Source organism: Nicotiana sylvestris, chromosome 2 (assembly GCF_000393655.2).
Source record: "Nicotiana sylvestris chromosome 2, ASM39365v2, whole genome shotgun sequence".
In the NCBI taxonomy this organism is placed as follows: Eukaryota; Viridiplantae; Streptophyta; class Magnoliopsida; order Solanales; family Solanaceae; genus Nicotiana; species Nicotiana sylvestris.
The window spans coordinates 167,861,903-167,886,168 of record NC_091058.1 but is presented as its reverse complement, the minus strand read 5'-3'; the positions used below and the strand labels follow the sequence as shown (position 1 = coordinate 167,886,168).

At 38.1% G+C, this 24,266-nt stretch overlaps 2 protein-coding genes across 2 annotated transcripts; both read right to left on the bottom strand.

Annotated features, from left to right (window-relative positions):
• Positions 1-3,248: 3,248 nt before the first annotated feature.
• Positions 3,249-6,197, bottom strand: LOC138885948 (uncharacterized). The gene is made up of 4 exons (XM_070166957.1): positions 5,865-6,197; positions 4,224-4,427; positions 3,645-4,067; positions 3,249-3,536 (listed from the first exon to the last, which is right to left on the bottom strand). The coding sequence occupies exons 1-4, from the start codon at positions 6,195-6,197 to the stop codon at positions 3,249-3,251; spliced, it is 1,248 nt and encodes a 415-aa protein (XP_070023058.1).
• Positions 6,198-10,880: 4,683 nt separating this feature from the next.
• On the bottom strand, positions 10,881-11,240 carry LOC138885947 (uncharacterized). Its single transcript, XM_070166956.1, has one exon. It carries the CDS (start codon positions 11,238-11,240, stop codon positions 10,881-10,883), a length of 360 nt encoding a protein of 119 aa, XP_070023057.1.
• Positions 11,241-24,266: the final 13,026 nt, after the last annotated feature.

The window sequence follows — 24,266 nt, the reverse complement described above, 5'->3', positions numbered from 1 at the left end:
AATAACAATTTGTTGATGCAACAATAAAGATAAATTGTTGATGCAACAATAAAATCTGGTGCATGCAAACGTGCTTGCAAAATACAAAGTAATAAAAGATGTTGATATTAGTAAAAGAAACAAAACCTAAAATTATGATGTTGGAATAGGACGAAGTTTGACAATTAAATTGTGACATTATAGGTTTTTTTATAGAAATATTTTGGTACACAAATTGATACATAAAAGGAATTATATGCTCGTGGAGAATCTAACTACAAAATTTCCTAGTTTCGATAATTTAATGACAAATAAAGTCATTTATTGAAAGTTGAACAAAGTAATAAAAATTTAGGAAAAAACGTTATTAACTATTCTAGTGTAGGAAAAAATTACCAAATATTTACTACTCCAAAGAATAAAGGGAATTTAACCAAAGTCCAATAGACATACCGTCATTTAATAAGAGTGAACCAAGTAGCGAAAGTGCAGGAAATTCTTTTTATTTACTATCCTTGTGTCAGAAACATGAAGACAAGTTTTACCAAATAATTACGGCAAACAAACTAAGTCATAGGGAAGCGAAAATTTAGGGAAACTTTTTTATTAACTTTCCTATGTAAGAAACGTGAAGAAACATTATACTAAATAATTAAAGCAAAATTAATAACAAATAATTGTGGCAAAAATTTATAAAATAATCTCGTTAACAGTTCAAGATTGTTAAATTTTTATTAAATACATATATGTATGTATATATATATATATATATATATATATATATTAAAAAAAGAAGTAATATGTACGGAATTTATATGGTTATTATACATTATTCAAATAAGAACATAATTTATAAAAGAATATATTTTAATTGATTTCAAAATCTTAAATATAAGGATTTAGTTCAAATACAGAGAATTTAATAAATAAAATTTAGTTGATCTCAAGATACTAAATATTTGGTAAAACAACACTAATGAATTATAGCTATTTTACGACTGAAACTTAATGCCCAAAGACTCTTTTTTACCTATCTCCTTGACAAGTTGTGGTAGCTAACGTTTAGCCTTAAGAACATTCTATTTTTTAGTACTACTAATTAAACTTATTGTTAGTTTGAGTGTCCGTATTGATAACTACAGAACTTTGTTCTTTATCGTGTTCTTTAAGCGTAAAGTAAACAAGCAATAACATAAACACAACGATTTTTACGTGAAAATTCACCCGGCTCAAAAGGTGCAAAACTCACGATCTACGGCATAAGATTTTCAACTCCAACTCCACTAGGAGAATGAGCTAAAATGTATCAATTACAAGACTGTAATTAAATACTCTTTAGTACTCCTAATACTCTTATTTGATTCTCAAGTTACTCTAGCTTGTAAAGCAAAATATTCACTCCAATTCACTAATTGTTTATGACACTTAATTATAACTCAATTTTCTAAAACACATTCACTAGAATGACTCAGGAAGAATACAAGGCAAGTACTCAACACGAGTAAACGACTTATGACTCTTTATTTGATATGTAAAAGGATAATTCAAAAGTCCAAAGTCGATCCTCTTTGAAACACTACTTGAGATCTTCTATGAGTTCTATTCATAGTCAGCTTCCTCTTTGATAGGACTCCTACTGTTTCTAGGATTATACAAGCTTTGGGACTTTTGTCTCTGACTGAATTATTCGTATCTTCTTTAGCAACGACCCTTATCACTTATAGCAGTCTTCTTCTACCAAACTCGGAACTGGTAACTTTGATATAAAGTTACTGTCTTGTATACAAGTACAAGTATCAATCATGAGGAGCTGATCCTTTATCCTGAGGAGCTGGTTCTTCATAATAGTTAAGAAGCTATGTTGAGGACTTGATTCTTTGAACATTTAGTCACACTTTGTTAATCATTAAAACTTCAATACTCAACAAATTCCTCCTTTTCTATGATGAAAAACTTTGTACATAGCAGAACCAGGTAATCACATCAAAAAACCAAATAATCACAACAAGTGGCAAGTACTATTGATAGATATGTATGTTCACAACCCACAACTTTCCAACCTTATCTTCCCCCTTTTGGCATCACAAAAGTACACACAAAAAATGTTATATAGTACACATAGATAATGTAAGATTCAAGGCCAAACATGCAACAACACAAGCTTAAGAAAAGGTAAATAGACTAGGCTGATGATCCAATATAGTATAAAATAGTAAAGTAGAGCAATAAGAAACATTAAGTAGTGCCAAAAGAAGCATAGGGCCTTGTCTTCATTATTAGAACAGAATAAACTAAGCCTACTGCAAACTACTCAGACTAAGACAAAAAAAGAACAAAAGATAAGGCATCAGTGGAATAGCAAAAGAACTAAGGACACTGGGAAGGAACATGTTCATGGGTGAGAAGCAGAGGGCGTCAAAGTTTTCACAAGGGTGGAAATATGTTGGGCATGAGCCTCCCTATCTCTTATGAGCTCTTCCCTGAGTTGCTTTGTTTCCTTTTTCAGCTTATTATTGTCTTCATGAAGCTTGGCATTCTCTTCAATAGCTAACTCCAACCTCTTGCTGAGCTCTGCAGCCCTACTGCTCCCAGGTAGAATAGTAGATCATGTGGTTCCTCTAGCCTTGATCTCCTCATACCCATATTTCTTAAGGGTAACAACATCCAAGACATCATTGTGGTTTTCAAACTTAAGCTCAGGTAAGGCAATATTGAGCTTTTCAAAAAATGCAGTCAACATGAAACCATATGGCATAGCTTGCTTGAGTTTGGAAGCATCTGCAGCTCTTGCCATGTGTTGAATCTTCAGGCTAAGTAGATTGATAGGTCTACCAGTGTCAAGCACCTCCATAACATCCATGTCTAGCAGAGTAGCTTCACGCCTTCTCTCAGACTTCTGATGAATACAAAAATTGACAAAATGAAATAGTAATTTGTGAAAGGGAGTCATATCGATTTTGTACACTTTCTAGGAAGCATTTTGTTCAAACTTTTGGGAGAACTTCCTGGTGAACACAATGCCAGTGTCAACATCATTTTCTATGGCTGGCCACTTCTTCTTCAAGTAATTGTCAAATCCCAAGGAAGAGATATTCAGAAGCATCCCCAGCTCCTCGGCATCAAACTCCATTTCATAGCCCCTACCTTATTCTTGACTACCTTCCCATCAAATTTGAAATTTGCATAGAATTCCACCACAGTAGGAACATATAGTGGGGGAAAATCTTTGACAAACATGTGCTTCCACCCTTGTAGCTCAAGTTTTTCAACTAGTTGAGCCATCCCTTCTCATCAGTATTTGCAAGAATCCTCCCATTTAGCACTTTTTTGTTCTTGAACTTTGTGAGTCGATCAAATACAGCTGGCACATTCTTTCTTGTCTTACCCCTACTGGACCATGCAAAAGAGGTAGCAGGTTTGGTGACTTTTGCACTCTTTCTCTTTGGTGTAGCAGACTTAGCTGGCAAGGCAAAGTCAAACTCATCTTCTCCATCCACCACAATATCAGGTTCCACAATTAAGGCCTTCTTCTTTGGCGTCTTTGTACTTCTAGACTCCTTAATGATTTGTGCATCAATAGCCTATCTTTTACTCCTTGTGAGAGGAGTTCTGGCAGGAGGAGCCACTCCTTTCCTTGTTAAGACTACTGACTTTGTAGATTTCACATGTGCCTTCTTGGATCTCTTCCCTGCCTCAGATAGTGGCACATCATCTTCATTACTGCAAACTTCTTCATTTCCAGTGAAAGGAGTTAACAGAGACCCAGGTTCTTGAGCCCTTGTCTCTTTACCAGTTTCTTCTGAAGGGGTTATGACAGTGTTTTCAATTGTCATGGAACATTCAGATTCCTCACTCATATTCCTATCTTCTTCCTCAATTTCTTCATCACCTGCTTCACTCTCACTTTCCTTTTTTTTATCCTCACCCTCACTTTTAGGATCCTCATTTTCTTTACTATGATTCTCTTCTTCTGAAAAATCATTAGATTGTTTACCTGTCTTATCATCTGTATCACTCTCCTTCTCATCTCCAGATGCTCCCTCATTATCACTCTTTTCTTCTTCATTGGCTATCTTTTGAGCATCCTGCTGCTCATGATTGTTCCCAGCTTCTTCTTCTTTTTCACTCCATCATCATCCTCATCCTCGGTCCAACTAAAAGAGAGGCTATTAGAAGCCTCCTTTTGTACATATTCTTTACTTTCTTCCCCCCTCAACCACAAGCTCTACAGTCGTAGTATATACCTCCTTCCCCATATCCCCTGCACCCTTTTCTACAGTGAATTTCTCCATTTGTGGCTTCTCACTCATGGGTGAGAGAGTATCTAGGGGTGCAACGTCTATAGCAGACACCAAAACATCTAATTTGGAAGGAGGATGTTGTACATGATCAATAGTGACTGGAACCGATTCCCCCTGAACCACAAATTCCTTGGCTACAGTGTCACCCTACGGAGCAGAATCAGACACTTTCTTGGCTCATGTGCATGGGTGGTTGTTTTTGGAGGAAGCGATACAGTGGAGGAGGGAATAATAGAAACAACATAAATATAGGAACATGGGATGATGATGTAGGTATAGTGGAGGATATCGAAGGAGAAGGAACAAGTGTGGTGTGGGTTCCCTTGATGGTTTGGCATTTTTCTTAGATTTTTGCTTCATGATTTTGGATTTTGCTTCAGCCTTGGCTGATGATATGGCTTTAGAGGGTGTTTGACTGGCTTTAGGCATGGTGACTAGATGAGAGACTCGAAGAAGAGAAAGAGAGAATTAGTTCTTGATAATTACTTTTGATTTCTGCTTAGGGTTTGAGAGAAATAGTGAGGTCTGAGAAGCTGATCGTAAGAGCCTTTAAATGCATTACTCCTGATTGACTAGAAAAGAGAAAATGACCAAATTTGAGTTCTAATGAGACTCTTATAGCAATTACTTTGACTGTTACTATTTCAGGTGTAAATGATCTCTAATTGCACTAGGATTCCCCCTTACTCTTTGATTAGAAGAGGATTGAAAGTAAGGCCAATGGAATTAGAAGTCCGAGTATAGCAATAATTTTAGGATATAAAGTCCTAGTGACTTAAGATAGTATGACACGTACATGAGTCAAAGAACCAACTCTTTAGAAACTCCTTATTTGTTTCTGCAATAAAGCTTTAGCACTTTATATTAGTATCATGCAACACATTTATCAGCTAGATTCTTAAAGCAAGTGTGTGAGCTTAATACAAGCACAAAACTGAATCAAGCACATTGTACTTAGTTATCTACTTTTTACTATGTCTTTTCTAACCAATCACTTGGATTCAATCTTAGTGGGAAGAGTTTATTAGACATATTTCAAGGTTGTTCCTTTTAAAGTGATCCCTACTAAGAGCTTTAGTAAAAATATCAGCAATTTGATCTTCAATTTTACAAAAATTAATTAAGATATTCCCCTTTTCAACATTGTCTCTAAGAAAGTGATGTCTAATGTCCATGTGCTTAGTTATCTTGTGTTGACATGAATTTTTAGCAATGTTTATGGCACTGGTGTTATCATAGAACCATGGGAACACAATTAACAAATATACCATAGTCAATTAGTTATTGTCTTATCCATAGCAACTAAGCATAGCAGGATGGTGCTGCCACATATTCAATCTCAGTTGTAGATAAGGCCACTGAGTTTTGCTTCTCGGTTCCTCAAGACACCAGACAAGAACCTAGAAAATGAGCTGTTCCTAAAGTGCTTTTACTGTCAACATGAAAACTTGCATAGTCAGCATCAGCATAACCAACTAGATCAAAGCTATACTATCCGGTATACCATAGATAGAGGTCAGGGCTCCCCTTGAGATATCTTAGTATACTTTTAACAACCTTCAGGTGAGATTCCTTGGGATTTACCTGAAATCTTGCACATAATCCGACACTGAAGACTATATCAGGCTTGCTTGCTATGAGGTACAACAGTGACCTAATCATTCCTCTATATAGTTTCTTTTCCACACTTTTCCCTACTTCATCAATGTCCAGCTTTGTTGCAGTTGCAATATGTGTGTCAAGGGACTTAGAGGAATACATGGTGAACATCTTCAGTAATTCTTTGATATATTTTTGTTGATGTATCATGGTTCCAGTAGGCATTTGCTTGATTTGCAACCCTAGAAAAAAGTTCAATTCATCCATCATGCTCATTTCAAACGCATTTCCCATCATCTCAGCAAATTCCTTGCACATTGCTTCATTGGTAAATAATATCATCCACATACACTTGCATAATCAGAATATTCTTTCCTCTGCTCCTTGGAAATAGAGTGTTGTCCGCATTTCATCTTACAAAGTTGTTGGCTAAGAAGAATTTTGAGAGCCTTTCATACCAAGCTCTTAGAGACTGTTTTAGTTTATAAAGAGCTTTATCCAGTTTGACCACATAGTCAGGAAATTCTTCATTTTCAAATCTAGGAGGTTGTTTGACAAACACTTCCTTCTTCACGTAACCACTCAAAAAGCACTCTTTACATCCATCTGGTATAAAGTGAACTCCATGTAGGAAGCAAAGGCTATAAACATTCTTATAGCCTCCATTCTAGGTACATGTGCAAATGTCTCATCATAGTCAATGACCTCCTCTTGATTGTATCCCTAAACCACTAGTGTGACATTGTTCCTTGTGATATTTCCTTGTTCATCCAACCTGTTTCTGAACACCCATATGGTACCTATGACAGTTCTATTCTTGGGTTTCTGTACCAAGTGCTAGACCTTGCTTCTCTCAAACTGATTTAGCTCCTCTTGCATGGCTATGATCCAGTCTAGATCCTTTAGAGCTTTATTGATGGTCTTAGGTCCAACCTATGAGAGGAATGTTGTGAGTGCACATAGATTTCTTAGAGAAGATCTGGTTTGCACCCAGCATTGGGATTAGAGATGATGATATTCTCAAAAGATTATGAGATTTGATGCTTCCATGGTCTAATTTGTATGCCCAGAGAAGATTCACCAGAGGAGTGACCCAAATGAGCAGGTTCAGTAGGTGTGGCTTCATTAGTCTGGTCAGCTATTAGAGTAGTTCTTTCTTCTTCTTGTTCCTCATGATCAATGTCAAGTCCTTATGGTTTTAATATCCATCTTCATCAGATTCCTTTGTATCTCCGTCACAGTGAATCATATGTCATAATCTTCATCCTGCAGACCTTTCTCAGCCAAATTGTTAGATTCATCATAAATAACATGAATATTTTCTTCCACAACCATAGTTCTTTTATTAAAATCCTTATAGGCCTTATTATGTGGAGAGTAACCCAAGAAAATTTTCTCATCACTTATGTCTTCAAACTCACCTAGAGCTTCTTTCCCATTATTATGCACAAAACATTTGCATCCAAAGGCTCTCCGGTGAGTGATGTTGGGTTTTCGTCCTCAAAGAAACTCATAGGGAGTTTTCTCAAGAATGAGTCTGACCATGTATCTATTTAGCAGGTAATAAGCAGTATTGATTGCCTCAGCCCAGAAACTCTTAGGCATTCCATTGGAAATCAATATTGTCCTCCCCATGTCTTCTAAGGATCTATTTTTTCTTTCTACAACCTCATTTTTTGTGGAGTTCTAGGTGCAAAGAAATTATAGTCAATATTAGGGGTGTGCATTCGATTTATCGATTCGATTTTGACCCTTATTGATAATTACTTATCGATTATCGATTTGTACATATGCTTATCGTTATCGTTTCAATAAGGTTTCGATTTTTTCGATTCCGATTTATCGATTTTTGGGGCTTATAAATTTGGTTATTGATTACACCAATAAGAAAATTTGCGGGATTCTACGGAAAGTATATCGCTATAAATACGCCTAACTAATATGGACAAAAAGAAGTTAAAATAAGACGAACACCATTTATAACTAAAATAATGCAAATCGTTATTTTCACTTATTGTGTTTTATGGTTTTAATAGTTGTGCTTGGTATGTCTTTTTTGTTTCTTATAACCAGGCGAATCAGGCATGGACCTTAGGAGCAAAGCCAGGGTATTGCATTATTTTATTAATCTTTTTTCAGATTAACATTTTCTTTTTTTCGTTTTTAATTGCTTGAAGATTGCTAACTTTATACAAATTGTTTTATTTACAGACTCTTTTAGTTCCAGTTAAAGATCCTTCAAAGCTTCCCAAATGGAACTATGACGGGTCCAGCACAGGCCAAGCTCCTGGAGAAGACAATGAAGTCATTATATAGTAACCGAAGAGGACAAAAATGGTTTATCGATAAACCGATAACCGAATAGGACAAAATCGAAATCCAAACCGATAACTCGATAAGGAAAATTTCGAAATTGAAATCGAAATTTATAAATCGATAAACTGATAACAAATAATCGAATCGATTTATCGATAAACCGATTCGAATGCACACCCCTAGTCAATACCAAGTGATCCATAGAACTCAAGGAATTTTGAATTTTCAAATTCAGTTCCATGGTTAGTTCTTATACTTAAAACATTGCACCCTAGATTTTGTTGAATCATTCTGACAAATACACAGAAAACATCAAAGGTTTTGATCTCTGGATCCCAAAAACAAAGTCCATGTATTCCTGGATAAGTCATTAACAGTCACAAACACATACCTTTTACCTCCTCTACTCCTTATTCTCATTGGTCCATATAGGTCCATGTGAAGGAGTTCCAGAGGTTTAGAAGCACTTACAAACTTTTTAGATTTAAAGGATGACCTAACATATTTCCCTCTAACACTGGCATCACATACCTTGTCAGAGGTGAACTCAACTTTAGGTAGACCAAGGACCAAGTCCTTTGGCGCCAACTTGTTGAGTTGAGAGAAACTGGTATGAATGCTATAACGGTGGATCATCTTCCACTATACTCAATCATGTGTGCTCACTCTAAGAAGTGACATAATCGATATCTTGTAGACATTTTTATGTCTCTTACCCTTTAATACAATTTTATCAGCATCATGCTTAGTGACAGTGCAAATTTTAGAATTGAATTTTACCTCATTTCCTTTGTCGCACATTTGAGAGATGCTAAGAAGATAGTTTTTAAGACCTACCACATAATACACATCTTCTATAGCATGAGAGAGTGACTTTCCAACCTTGCCAATACCTGTTATTTGGTCTTTTTTTTCCATTTCCAAATGACACACTCCTCCTTGGAAGGCTGTTAGTGAGATGAAGGTTTGCTTTTCTCCAGTCATATGACTTGAGCATCCACTGTCTAGATATCAGTCTTGATTTTTTTCTCTCACCTTAGCCTGCACCAAAATTCGCAAGTTTTTTTGGGAACCCAGACAAGCTTGGCTCCCTTTTTGTTTAAAAATGATGAATCAGATCCCTTCTTGCCCAGAAGGAGAGAGGATTAGAAGTTATTTTCTTATTAACCTTAATCCACTTAGTATGGACAGAAGGATTAACCTTTGGATCCTCTTCCTTCTTCACATTTTTAGAAATACCAAAGGTGTTTCTAAACTGAGCATGAATTAAGGCAGAATAAGTGTCCTACTCTTCCATAATGAGTACACATGTTATTATCAGAAATTCTTATATACTTTGGGTCAAACTTAGGGACAAGTTCTCTGTAGCCAATTCCAGATTTGTTAGAGCTACAGTTTTTATTCAGTCAATTCAAGAAATCAAAAGATCTATGCCATTTGCTTAGTCTAGAGAGTTCATAATTAGCCTTTTCTAGATTTTCATGCATGACTTTATTTGTACATTCAACATCACAAAGATTATCATTAGCAATTTTTAATTCCTTTTCAAGCTTATCCTGTAGATCACTCATTTTTCCTTGCCATATATATCAGTAGACTTCTCATTATCGGAAGTAAGTTCAAGAACCTGGTTCTTAAGGTCTTTGACATTTTCTCTAAACTAGCTTTGTGAGCTTCAAGCTCTTTGATATCAAGTTTGACACAAAAAAAGTTGCTTATTAGTTGATCATTTCCAATACTCATTTTATCCATTTCATTCATTAAGGTCATAATTATGGCCATTAGTTATTTTTTGGACATAATATGAATATTCTCTTTCAAGTCAGATATACTTAGCTGGTTTGCTTCATCTTCAGTTTCTAAATCACTCATGGCCATCAATCCCATCACTTCTTCCTCTGTTTTGGATTCTTCAATTGCCATCAAAGCCACTTTGATGCTTTCACTTTCAAAGTTAGTTTTCAAGGTTTTCCATATATCATGAGCATAGATGCAAGAGGACATTCTAAGGAGAGTGTTTCTAGACAAGATTCTTTAGAGCATGTCTTTTGCTTTAGCATTTTTCTGAACTAGCTGACAATCTTCTTCATTGTGTTCATCTTCTCTTTTGTTGCACTTGCTACCTTCACTATCCAATTTGGTTGGGAGAATTGGTCCATGACTGAAAATTACCCATATGTCAAAATCAGTAGCTTGAAGAAATGTTTCCATATACTGCATCCATTCATCATAGTGGTGTTCATCAAATAAAAGAGGTCTTCCAATGTGCATTCCAAGTTGTACTGGGGTTTTATCTTCACATCTTGGTGTTCATCAATCACAGAATCAAGACTTATATCCCCATCCTCCTTTTCTTCCTCTTGATCAATTCCATTGTCCTCATATGCTGCCAAGAACGCCTGCTTCATTGCATCAATAAATCCTTTGCCTTGGATTTTTCCTTTGTTGGAACCCTTTTCTCTCATCTTCTCCCGTTTTTCTTTTTTCAGCTTGTTCTTTCCTCCGCTCAATTTCCCACATTGCACAATCCTTGACCATGTGATCTAGCTTTCTACACTTGTAGCACCCATCATAGTTAGCTATGTCGATATGCTTATTCTTGCTACTGGTCTCTCTATTGGATGCATTTTTGGAATTCTTCATGAACCTCTTGAAGTTGGAAAACATTGCTGGATCAGGATCATCTTAGTCAGATTCATCATCCTTAGATGCTTTAAGAACCAAGGCCTTATTCTTCTTTGGTTCTTCCTTGCGCAGTTCTATCTTTATCATCTCATGAGTTTTTAGTTTTCCAACCAACTCATCAAGTGAGATTTTGTCCAATTTCTTGGCTTCCTGGATTGCAGTGACTTTTGATTTCAAAGTCACTTTCCATGAAGGTGGAAGGATTCTTAGAACTTTGCTAACCAACTCTTCTGAGGTAAGCACTTTTCCAAGTGATTTCAGTTCATTGGTTATTATAGTGAACCTAGTCATTATATCCTGTCCGGGATCAGACTCCTTCATGGAGAAATGCTCATGGTTTCTCATGAGTAGCTCAATCATTGATCTATTTACTTGGTTTGTTCCTTCATGAGCAGTTTGAAGTGCATCCCATATCTACTTCGCATTAGAGCACACAAAAATTCTGTAGTACTTATCAGGAACAAGTCCACAGATAAGCATTTTCTTAGCCTTTGCATTCTTCTCCATCATTCTGAAATCTACTGCCACATATTCGGCGCGGTCCTTAGGAACCGATTCATTTTGTGCATTTTATAGTAGGAATCGAAGGACCTTGGTTCACTATGGTCCATAGTTCATAGTCTTCAGGTGTCAGGAAGTCTTCCATTCTTTCTTTCCACCAACTGTAATATTTTTCATTGAACAGGGATGGCATGGTGGTTGATTGTCCTTCATTAATTTCGGGTGGAGCACTCATCTTGCTTCCAAGATCTCTCTAGGTGTTAGCCGTGTAAATGAGAGAACTTGCTCTGCTACCAATTGTTAGTTTGAGTGCCCATATTGATTACTGTATAACTTGTTTCTTTACTGTATTCCTTAAGCGTAAAGTAAACAAGCAATAAAATGAACACAACAATTTTTACGTGGAAAATCACTTAGCTCAAAAGGTGCAAAAACCACGACCTACCACGTCCAACTCCACTAGAACAATGAGCCAAAATGTATCAATTACAAGACTGTAATTAAATACTCTCCAGTACTCCTACTACTCCTATTTGATTCACAAGTTACTCTAACTTGTAAAGAAAAATACTCACTCCAATTTACTAAATGTTTATGACACTTGATTACAACTCGATTTCCTAAAACACATTCACTAGACTGACATAGGAATAATACAAGGCATGCACTCAACACGAATAAACGACTTATGACTCTTTATTTGATGTGTAAAAGGATAGTTCAGAAGTCCAAAGTCGATCCTATTTGAAACACCACTTGAGATCATCTAGGAGTCCTATTCATAGTCACCTTCCTCTTTGATAGGACTCCTACTGTTTCAAGGATTCCACAAGCTTTGAGACTTTTGTCTCTGACTGAATTATTTGTATCTTCTTGAGCAACGACCTTTATTACTTATAGCAACCTTCTTCTACCAAACTTGGAACAGGTAACTTTGAGATAAAGTTACTGTCTTGTACAAACGTACAAGTATCAATCATGAGGAGCTAATCCTTTATCCTGAGGAGCTGGTTCTTCACAAGAGTTAAGCAGCTACGTTGAGGACCTGGTTCTTTGAGCATTTAGTTACATTTTGGTAATCATCAAAACTTTAATACTCGAAACACTTATGTTATATACTTCAATTGGAAGACAATTTATATAAGGTAAATCTTAATTGATTTTGAAGTCTTAAATATTACGACATCGTAAATATTTCAAACAAGGAAAGATTTTCCTAAAGATTATGAAAATAACCTAAATTATAATTTTGTTCAATGTGAAATTTATTTTTAATGGGCAAACAATGGGAGTGATATTTTATTAAGGGCTTTTAATACATTGTAGATAGATTCTTTTTCGTCAGAACACATCATATGTTAATATAAAAAGTTAGACAACTTTACAATACTTAGTATTAACCCAATTAGAAGGGAGAGTGTCAAACATCTCATTCACTAGAGATAATGAGAGCTTAGCTAGTTTATGACTACAAATATTAAACTTCATATTTATATACAAGAATGTAGCATCCTCCAAATGATGCTTGAGTTGCCACACATCACTACAAAATGTATTAATATCCCATGAAGGAGTGATTCTTCTATGGAACATTTGAACCACTGTTTGTGCATCTGGCAGAATGTGGATTTTCTTCCAATCATACTTTATAAAGTTGCAATGCTTTCTTGATAGCCAAGGCTTCAGCTATCAATGGCTTCTCAATAAACTGGATTGGCTATCATGGGCGTGAACCACATCACCATTGGCCACACTTGCTTTCTTAGATGATCTGCATCCACCTAAAGAGTAATGATTTGCTGATTAGTAATATCTGGCTGAGATGCAATATGAGATGTAGTCTATAATGTACGTACTGTATTGGAGAATTAATTAAAATTTTAAAATCAGACATTCCTCTTGCTAAATTTAAATTACAACATCATTCATTCCATAGCAAAGAATTAAAAATACATTCATTTTTAGCTTTTGAAATCATCCATAGGATAGATACATATAATTGAGTTAATTTAATAATGTCAAGAAATGGTTCAACACTAGCAAACTGGACATGTTTTACCAGCACAAATAGCGGATAATTCTATCTGTTTGACTCAAAAGACATCGGAACCTTTTTTAAACAAATCAATCAAAGAAGATGAAAGGGTAAATCTTAGTTAGACATAATTAATTCCAGATCAAAGAGCTAATAGTACGAATCGCATATACGATAAAAGAGATATAAATGATCTTATCGAAATTCATATTGTGTCTCCCATCGATCGATGGGGAGATAGATTTATATGTTCTTCTATAGATTACTTCTTCCCTATCAAGAATACAAGAAGAGATCTTGGGAGAGAGAAAGGGGGGAGCAACCCCCTTCATCGAAGGTTTTCCCTTATTATATATAGTCAAGTCATCCTTGTACTTTACTTGGGCCGACGCCCTCTTGCCTCCAATGTGTCTCGGTCGTGACTTTAGCCGCTGCTTCTTCCGATGCGACGGATGTCGGGAATGGGTGTAGAGTGGGCTATGTTATCTTTCACTGCCCAATCACTTAGGCGGGACGTTGGTCAGTTCGATCGTGACGGTCAGATTTTGACCAATACAGTTAGTCCCTCTGTCTGTCGGGATCGTCCTCTGTCGGGCTCGGCAGACGGATCATGATTGCTACGAATTCGAGCAAAATCTAACTTCTAACTATTCATTCCTTAGTTACATTTCTTGGGTTTTTGGCGGGGTGGCGACGTTCTTTCGGTACCCGTGGACCGTTGCGGCGGTTTCAGAACCGAAATGTCGTTTGGTATCAAAGAGCTATTTCGTGGTTACCACCATTATGACACACGTTCCTGGGGAGCTGAAACGTTTCATGCCCTATCAGATTCAATTGGCGGCTCTTAGGTTTCGTGCTCGGGGGATTTATGTCTCTTATAAATAGAGGAAGATTATCATTCGATTGACACATTTCTTTACCTTTTACTCGAGAAATTTCTGCAGGCATACTTTCTTTATGGCCCTCCAAGTTTTCGTTTGCCTTTAATTAACTGAAAATCTCCGTCCTTTCTTTCCGTTGTCTTTCTGTCGCTTCGTCTGGGAAAAATGGTTGGTGATTCCTCTTGCACCAATCTTCCTGCCACAGTTCTGGCACCGGAAAGTGCTGCTCAGGCCACCTGAGGGGTAGATGCGGTGGAAGACGAGGAGATCCCGTCGATAGTCGAGATTTTGCCTTGCCCTGGGAGAGAATTGGCCGACTTCAGCAGTCGCGCTGGGGAGACCGGGGCAGAGCCAGAGCCTATCCCTTCTATTCTGAGAGAAGTAGACATTGCAGAGTTGAAAACCAGGTGGGGGATCCCCGACTACATTGACATGCGACCGGCAGAAGGGACCGACATTGTTCACTTTGACCGTCCTGGGTATTGCGTATTTTACGCCTACCCCTTTCTGATTGGATACATGCTTCCTCTCCCTCTCCTGGTGGTAGACTTCTGTTGTTTTTATGAGGTATGCCTTGCTTAACTTTTGTCATACCTGTACAAGTTGTTCCTTATGTTGCTCAAGTTTGCAGAACTCACCGGTAGTGAGATCACTTTGGACCATCTGCTCAGTATCTTCGCCCCTCAACTCATCCACGACATGATGCTTCACATGCGTCCTCAGGGGTTGAAGAGCCTAGTGGTGAAAATGGACGACAGGACCGACCGCCATTTTTATGAGAATTATTTTTATGTGCGGGCTGAGCACATTGTGGCGGATCCGATGGGGTTCCCTGAGAAATGGAACTTTGTACGTAACTCATGCTTCTAGTCGGAGATATATCCGACTGTTTTTTTTTACAATACTAAGCTTTGTCATGTCTTTGCAGCCGAAAAATTGCCGCCTCCCCTTATCAAAAATATCCGTGAGTGGGTGAGCGCTATTCTCCCTCATACGGTGGGGGTTAGCACATGGGCGGCCATTTATGACAAGTATGGACGTAGGCCTATTTCTGGTAAGATGTCGTTTTTGTTAGCCATTTTCTCTTTTCTCTCTTTGTATTTAATTCCTCACGTGCTATTTGTCGATGTCAGGGAGGGTAAGGAGAATGAGGGCTCCTCCGTTAGCTTTCCGGCAGTCGGCCTCATCTACTCACCCTGTCGCGGTACCTATCGCTCGACCTTCGTCGAGGGCTGCTTTAGTTGAGTCTGCGGCCTTGGTTACTCCTACAATGGCCGCTTCTCAGGCCGAAGTCCCGACCCGCGTTGCTCGCCCGACGGGTGAATCTTCGTCTCCTGGGGAAGAGGGGGCTGTCGAAGAGAAGGAGAGTGGAGTTTGAGACTGCTCCCCCTACAGTGATTCTTCTAGGAGACTATCCTACGACAGGATATGGAGAGGGGTTGTCGTGGCTTCTCTCGTAGGGACTAAACTAGTCGTTGCCTCAGCTTAATCAGAGATTCCCACCATTATCGGTGGTCAGCAACCTGTCGTGGCGGAAGGTCAGAATTCTGGGGATGTTGTTATAGTTTCGGACGTACCCTCATCCTCTATAGTTGGTCGTGATTCCTCTTCGGCAGCCAAAAGAGGGAAAGGTGTGGTGGTCGACGATTACGAATCCGAATCGGACGTCGACCCTGATGATGTCAGGATGTTTGAGGAGGGACTTACTCACTCGGTGGTCCGTGTGAGAGGATCGGCCCGTATTCTTGAGATCCTTTCGGATACCAATCTCTTGGGAGACATGGAGGATCTGGTTCCGCAGTTCAGCAAGTTATGCTATGCAGCCAAGAATGCGGTCCTTCGATTCGTTCCTGATGTTGATTTGATGGATGAGGTGGCCGCTATGGGCTTATGGGTATGTTAAGCTTACTTTTTCTTTTCCCTCGCCTTTCTTGATGATACAATGCTAACCCGTCTTTACATTTTTCAGACGTATATGGTGGAAGTGGAAAGCATTCGCAGGGCCAACATTCGGGCCAAAATTTTCTTGAAGATGTTGGAGAAATATCGTCGCTACCGCAAAAAGTGCCGCGAGATGCATGAGCGGCTAAGAGCAAACCCCGGTAATCGGGCTCTTGGTGAGGAGTTAGAGAAAAGGGACCAGGAGTTGATGCAAGCTATCCGCAGCAGGAGTGTTCTTGAAGAGCAACTTCGAATAAAGGATGAGGAGCTCGAGTTGGGCAAGGGAGTTGCCGCAGAATGCGAGCATCTGCAGGAGAAATTGAGGTCAATGTAGTCGGAGATGGATCAGAACTTGATCAAGGTCAACGCGCTGAGCGTGGAATGGATGGGGAAATTGACCGCGCTGGGTTAGAGAGCATTGAGATTCCTTGGTCCGCGGCTTCGGCGAGGGCGGCAGCCCTGGAGAACACCATCCGCGTCCTCCAGTCCGAACAAGAGTTGGAGAGAGCGATAGCTACCCTCATGAAGGCAAGGCGCGAGGAGCGTATTAGCGAGATTGATCAAGAGGCATCGGTTGTGGGAGATTGGGTCGCACCATTGGAGGCAGAAAATGGGCGACTGTTGGCTCAGATTGAATCTTCCTCCACCGTCCTTCCCTGCCATATGCACGAGCATTGGGATTACACCGAAGCCCAGCATGATATATATAAGAGTTTGTGGGAGGCGGGTACTACGACTGAGGTTGCATATGAAGGAGTGCAAGTGAAAGCAGGTGAGGCTCGCGTCAATTACAGGTATGATGCGGCGACTCTTGAATCTAATGGGGGTGCGAATGCCGAAGGAGAACTTCCCGGAGATGGCAATGGAGAGGGTGGCGATAACAATGCAGAGCAGAGGGATAGTGATGTTGATTTGTTTTCTGTTGGTTGTTTCATTCCCAATTTTTTGTTCGTAGTCGATTGTCGTTGTTCCTTTTTTTTATTTTAGACTATTGACTTGGGTCTTATGTAATCCGTGACCATTTTCGCGGAGACTTTGTATAAAGGAGAATTTTTTGATGTTATTTGCTTTGTATTCTATTATTGTTTTCGTTTCACGTGATTCCGATGCGAGATAGATTTCCGCACGGCGAGTCCCGGTCTTTTGCATTTTTCGATGATTCTTGGCCTTAGGAATATTTCGCACTTTCTCATTGGCGACGGCTTATGGCCTTAAAGGGTGTTATTTCGAACTTATCGAAATAGTAACCCATCTTCGTTCGATCGAGGTTGAAATTTTCTCTTTTTGGCGAAGGCCCTTGGCCTTAATGGGTGTTATTTCAAACTTATCGAAATAGTAACCGGTCATCGTTCGATTAAGGTCGGGCTCTTCTCTTTTTGGCGAAGTCCCTTGGCCTTAAAGGGTGTTATTTCGAACTTATCGAAATGTAACCCGTCGTCGTTCGCTCGAGGTCGAACTCTTCTCTTTTTGGCGAAGGCCCTTGTCCTTAAAAGGTGTTATTTCAAACTTATCGAAATAGTAACCCATCGTCGTTCGATCAAGGTCGAACTCTTCTCTTTTCGGCGAAGGCCCTTGTCCTTAAAGGGTGTTATTTCGATCTTATCAAAATAGTAACCCGTCGTCGTTCGATCGAGGTCGAACTCTTCTCTTTTCGGCAAAGGCCCTTAGCCTTCAAGGGTGTTATTTTGAACTTATCAAAATAGTAACTCATCATCGTTTGATCGAGGTCGAACTCTTCTCCTTTTGGTGAAGGCCATTGGCCTTAAAGGATGTTATTTCGAACTTATCGAAATAGTAATCCGTTGTCGTTCGATCTTGGTCGAACTCTTCTCTTTTTGGCGAAGGCCCTTGGCCTTAAAGGGTGTTATTTCGAACTTATTGAAATAGTAACCCGTCGTCGTTCGATTGAGGTCGAGCTCTTCTCTTTTTGGCGAAGGCCCTTGGCCTTAAAGGGTGTTATTTCGAACTTAACAAAATAGTAACCCATCGTCCTTCGATCGAGGTCGACTCTTCTTTTTTGCGAAGGCCATTGGCCTTAAAGAGTGTTATTTCGAACTTATCGAAATAGTAACCTGACGTCAATCGATCGAGGTTGAACTCTTTTCTTTTCGACGAAGGCCCTTGGCCTTAAAGGGTGTTATTTCGAACTTATCAAAATAGTAACTCGTCGTCGTTCGATCGAGGTTGAGCTCTTCTCTTTTCGGAGAAGACCCTTAGCCTTAAAGGGTGTTATTTCGAACTTAACGAAATAGTAACCCGTCGTCCTTCGATCGAGTTCTAACTCTTCTCTTTTTGGCGAAGTCCCTTGGCCTTAAAGGGTGTTATTTTGAAATTATCGAAATAGTAACTCGTCGTCGTTCGATTGAGGTCGAACTCTTCTCTTTTTGGAGAAGGCCCTAGGTCTTAAAAGGTGTTATTTCGAACTTATCAAAATAGTAGCTGTGAGCACGTGATTTTTGCCATACATGAAATACTCCTACAAAATCTAAAAAAATAGATTTTCTTATTGATTATTTGCCATTTTTAGGAATTTTGTAGATTTTTATTAATTGTTTACATTTTTCTTGCTTGTTAATTTTTATTCAAATCATAAAAATACCAAAAATATCATGCACTGCATTTAGGATTTATTTTTACACTTTTTAGAGTTAATCCGTAATTACTTGTTTTGTAAAATTTGAAAATCACAAAAAAAATAGTTCGTTTTCACATTTTTGCCTTTAATTTTTAGCTCATTGATTTTTCACTTTTAATATATATTTGAGTAATGTTTACAATTTTATAATTAGTTAATTATCTTGATTTTACATTTTTTAGATAATTTAGGATTTTTTTAAATTTTGGGATTTCTAATTAAAAAAAAGAAAAAGAAAGAGAAAAGAAATTAATTGAAGACAAGAGTTTCATTTGGTTTTGGGCCATTTTAAACACCCCAATTTCGGCCCAAATTCTTCCCCTTAAACATTCATACTCTCCAGCCCAAAGAACCCTCCTCCCTTACCACCCCAGTCCAATTAAACCGGGTTCAGCCCAGCAAAAATGAACCAACCCGCCGGTTCGACCCGTTTCCTTCTTAAATATAAAAGCCTCCTTATAATTCTTTCCCCCATTTGAACCCTAAACCTAGAAAATCAGAGACGGTGTCCCCTCTACTATTCTTCTTCTTCTCCTCAACTCGCCTCAACTCGTTTGAGTTTTGAGCGAGTTCATTCATTGGTCTCCCCCTCCATGGCACCTTATCCTCAACAGATTTGTCAGAGGAGTACGATATTCTCTCAAAATTGCACGATTTCGGATTCAAAAGGACAATTGTTGGGCGAATGGGAGCCGTGGATAGATGTGAATCAATCCACGCCCTCCATTTGTCCCAAAATTGTTCAGAAATCTGAAGATTTTCGGATTCTAGGCAGAAGCTTCGAGATATTTTGAGGTTTATATATAAGGTGAGTTCTTTTCTTGTTAGAGGAAAAAAGAAATTTTCAGAAAATTAGGGAGTAAAATTCTAGGGTTCTTGGAGTTTTTCATTTCTTCAAGCCTTTTCTTTTAAATTTCAGTCTGCGTCTTTTCAAAAAAAAAATATAAAAGTTATAGTCTGAGTTTTGATTTTCGATTCAAGTATTATTTTATTTCGAAAGGAATAAAAAATTATAAATCTCAGCATTTCTCTTTGATCTCTGATTTTCAAGAATGTTTTTGATTTGAAGTATAAGTCGGGTTTTGTCGCTGGGGTTCGGAGCTTTGGAGTTGTGAATTTCCATTCGAATTTCTGTTGCATTTGGGAGTTGGCTAGTTGATTTGCTGGAACTCTCTTCACATTTTCCTTTAGTTTATTTGGCATTTTGGTTGCCATTTTTTGTTGTCCAGGTACAGCTCATTAATTAAATGACATGAACCTGCAGATTAGTTTGGGAATAAGAACTGATGGAAATTGTTCATATGTCAGTTGTCCTGTTACCTTTGTTTGATCGCTATTGTTGGTTAGTTTAATTGCTGAAGTTTTTTTTAGTTCCTACTTTTGCTTCTTCTTCGGCTCTATTTTTTTTATGATCTGGGTCAGAATCAGATCTCTTGATGTTTGTATTAGTCTTAGCTTCTTTCGTTTCCTCTATAGATCCAGGAAAGTTTTTTTAAAGTTTTATGAGGGGATTGTTAACACTGAATTGGGCATTTTGTTTGGTTTAGATTGACTTAGTTTTCTTTCTTATGTGACGCTGATTTGTGCGCACATGTAGTGTGTTCAACTTTAAGAGGTCAAATTTGCCTTGTGATGCAATAGTTTTTTTTTAAGTTGAGCAAAAGTAAGGAAAAGATTTTTTGAAGTCATATTGTCATAATTAGTGGTGTATCTTAATTCACTTTAATGAATGTTTAAGTATGCTAAGTAGTTTGATGTTGTGCTTATAGTGGCATCAAGGTAGCGTGTTCAATCTGAGTGCAGTATACTCCCAGCCTAAAAATGATATTTTGCTTATGAATCCACTTCTCAACATAGCCCAAGCATTGATTCCCTTTTAAAAATTGGTAGGAAAGAGATGGCATTGCATTATATTTATCTATCATCCCTACGATTGATTGCTAATGCTGAACAAATCTGTACCAAAGGAAGTTTTACTAAAATTTGTTTTGAATGTACTATATTTAAAGTCAAGGAATATAAATCAGTGTAGTATTTTAATTGCAGAAATATACAATTTATTAGTGTCATAGCTTTCATGTAATTAACAGATTTCATATTTCAATGGCTAATTCATCCATATACTCGAGTTGTTAAGTATTTCCAGTATGTTTAAATGAAATTGGTCTATCCCTTTTTGTAATTGGCCTAGTGACTAACGAAGGCCCAAAAGGCCTTCCTTTTAAAAATGGATTCGGCCGTCCAGGAGTTGGGATATGAATTGATTAGAATGGCTCCAACTTTAACCTTTGGCATTTTGAATCATTTCCAATTGTTCAATTAAGGATTTTCTTGGAATGAATTAACAGATTTCTGTGCCCCCTTCCCTTTAATTAAAACAAATATAAACAAATAGGCATATGTTGAAACCCCCTTTGAAATAATTTGAGGCGTGCCATGCCAAATAAAATTTTTAAGCCCATGGCCCTCGTATAATTAGTAATAACTCTTTTAGATCGAGGTGCGCCATTAATAAAAAATTTCATGGCCCTCGCAAACCTCTTATTAATCTAAATACTCGTAGTTTGCTTTAGGCTCAATTTAGACTAGCATTATGATTATGTATACGTTCGCGTAACATAATTGCAAATTTAACTCTAAAAGGACTCGAGGGATGCGTTCGTGCAACTTCAATCAAATTTTCTTAAATAAATAAATAAAGCGTTATTAATTGTGGACACGTTCGTGTGACATAATTTTTGATGCACCAAAGGAAAAGAGTATACGTACGCGTAACTCAATTCTTTAATTATGAATAATTCAAGTGATTTAAAAGTGGTAAAAAGATAATTGCACATAGGTTTTAAAAATGAGTAGTCAAATAATTAAGCCAAGTATAAATTGCTAAGTGACCGTGCTAGAAATACGGAACCCAGGAATGCCTAATACATTCTCCCGGTTTAATAGAATTCCTTACCTAGAATTTCTGGTTTGCAGACTTTTAAAAAATAAAAATTTCTTAGATTTGGGATTTAAAATAAACCGGTGACTTGGAACACCAATTAAAATATTCAGAGTGGCGATTCTGAATTGAATAAATAATCCCATTTCGAATAATGTCACTTAGATTGGAAAACTCCCTTGTATACCTCTTCGGGTGCGTAAAAAGGAGGTAGACAATTCTGGCGACTCTGCTGGGGAATATGAACCCACAACTTCCGGTTTAGGGTTCAAGAATTCGAGCTTGTTAATGCGATTTTTAGTTGGCTTTATTGTTGATTACTGTATTTTTTGGACTTAATGTGCTTTGTCATTTACTGCTTTTATATTACTTGAACTGTATTTAAATGTCTTCTTACGCCATCCATATGAGTCTTCTGAAAATGGTGCACACGATCGTGTGGCCCGCTTTTTCTGTAGAAATTATACCAAATAAGACGGGCTAGGCAAGCAACAAGGCCGGGCAAACTTTCGTACTCCTGGTACGTTGCCCCCTCCTCGACCCCAGTTGTCCGCTCGGGTAACCCGAGTCTAGACCACAAACCCCAGGTTTTAAACTTAGAATAACGCAACCTCATGCCTGATCCCTAGTAGGAACGATTATTTGCATCACGTTCACTTGACCTTGGGGACTCAACACAGGAGTTGGGTCCGTCTAGGACAGGTGTACCCAAAATAAAGACCATCCTGATGCATCCTACGTGCTATGTGAATATTTATCTGTTTCGGCTTACATGTTGACCCACTAGGAAAGAAAATAAAGATAAAAACCAAGAGTGAGGTAGGAGAGAGAATTTACCCGGTTTCTAAAAATTCCGGTATTTGAAAATATCCCCAAACCCTGCCGAATTTTTGAAAGTGAGTCAAATATCATGTTTTTGTGTCAAAACTAACCGAACTGCGTAGGTCTGATTCTCACCGGATGTGGAATACGTAGGCAACTCACATAAGGTTCGGCCTCTTTTTTACCAAATAATAAAATAAAAGGTGTTTCAGGGCTTTGGTCAAAAAAATAAAGTCGACTCGGCTTCGATTTATTTTTAAGTCGTTTCTTAATGGAATTGCCTTATATTACATTCCAATTGTCAAAAGGCTATTTTCGGGAGAAACAGGAAAGTTTGTTTAAAAGGTGTCTTTTTCTTTTAAAATACTTAATCCCGGCCTCAAAATTCATTTGGAATTGTGAAGGAGCCACGTTTGCAAAAACGACCATTTTACTAACATAGCAATAAAAGGGGTCCTTGTCCGTTGATTTTTTTTTTAGAAAACTTGTTTTGCAAAAAAGAGTCTACAAGAGTCAACCCTAACCTTAACCCTCCACAGGTACAAATGAATATCGTCCAGTAATCATCGCAATCTGTCATAGAAAGGGCTCGGATGCAGCTACATAAGTGGTGAGTTGATTTAGATGAAGATGACCAACTTTGGGTAAAAGAGCAGTTGGGTTTCCTGGTAGACATCATGTACATCAAACCACAGGAGGATTTTATTAAGGCTTTGTTGACCTTTTGGGATCCCGTTCACAATGTATTCCGTTTCTCGGATTTTGAGCTCACACCCACTCTGGAAGAAATAGCTGGGTATATTGATTTCGGCCAAGAGTTAAGAAAGCAACAACTCATATTCCCCAGGTCCCCATTAGTACACAAATTCTTCGATCTTTTGAAAATTAGCAAACAAATGAGCAAGGACCGCACAAGCAAAGGGAGTTGTTCGCTCTACTTCCTGTATTTCAGGTTTGGGCACTCGGCCAGGTTTGAAACACATGAAAAAGGGTTGAGTAACAAACAAGACAAGAGCACATGGTAAATTTATCGTTGGTTTGCTTTTATCGTGGCATTTCTGGGAATCATGGTATTTCCGAATACTGAGGATACAATAGACCTTCGTATGGCCAGAATCATACAGGTGCTCATCGACAAAAAAGATCACACACTTGTCCCATTAGTGCTGGCGGACATTTACCAGGCATTAACATTGTGCAAATTTGGGGGTCAATTTTTCGAAGGCTGCAATATTCTTCTTCAAATGTGGATGATCGAACACCTTCGCTGTCATCCTAAGTTCACGAGATATGCTTCAGACGAGAATAATTTCATCAAAAAGTATGAGGAAAAGGGTGGAAGACTACAAACTGCCAGAAGGGTTTGAAGCCTGGGTTTCCTATTTGAGAAAATTGAGAGCAAATCAAATTGAATGGACCATAGGATGGCTCCCGATAACAGAGATCATATACATGACTGTTTCAAAGGGTTACTTGATGATGATGGGAGCAAGAAGTATACAACCATATGCACCACAAAGAGTTCTAAGACAACTGGGAATATATCAGGTGATACCCAAAGAGGCAGACTTAAGCACCCAAGTCATTGAACTACACCTACAAGCAGCGATCCTTGAGGCTTTAGTTCAAA

Excerpts from the sequence above, each read along its gene's own strand:
- LOC138885948 (XM_070166957.1), bottom strand. The coding sequence starts at position 6,197 with ATGTGCAAGGAATTTGCTGAGATGATGGGAAATGCGTTTGAAATGAGC. Across the intron at positions 4,068-4,223 it reads CAGGGGATATGGGGAAGGAG|CAGGATGCTCAAAAGATAGC; the intron begins GTATATACTACG and ends AATCATGAGCAG. Across the intron at positions 3,537-3,644 it reads AGAGATCCAAGAAGGCACAT|GAGTCTAGAAGTACAAAGAC; the intron begins GTGAAATCTACA and ends CAAATCATTAAG.
- LOC138885947 (XM_070166956.1), bottom strand. The coding sequence starts at position 11,240 with ATGATTGAGCTACTCATGAGAAACCATGAGCATTTCTCCATGAAGGAG.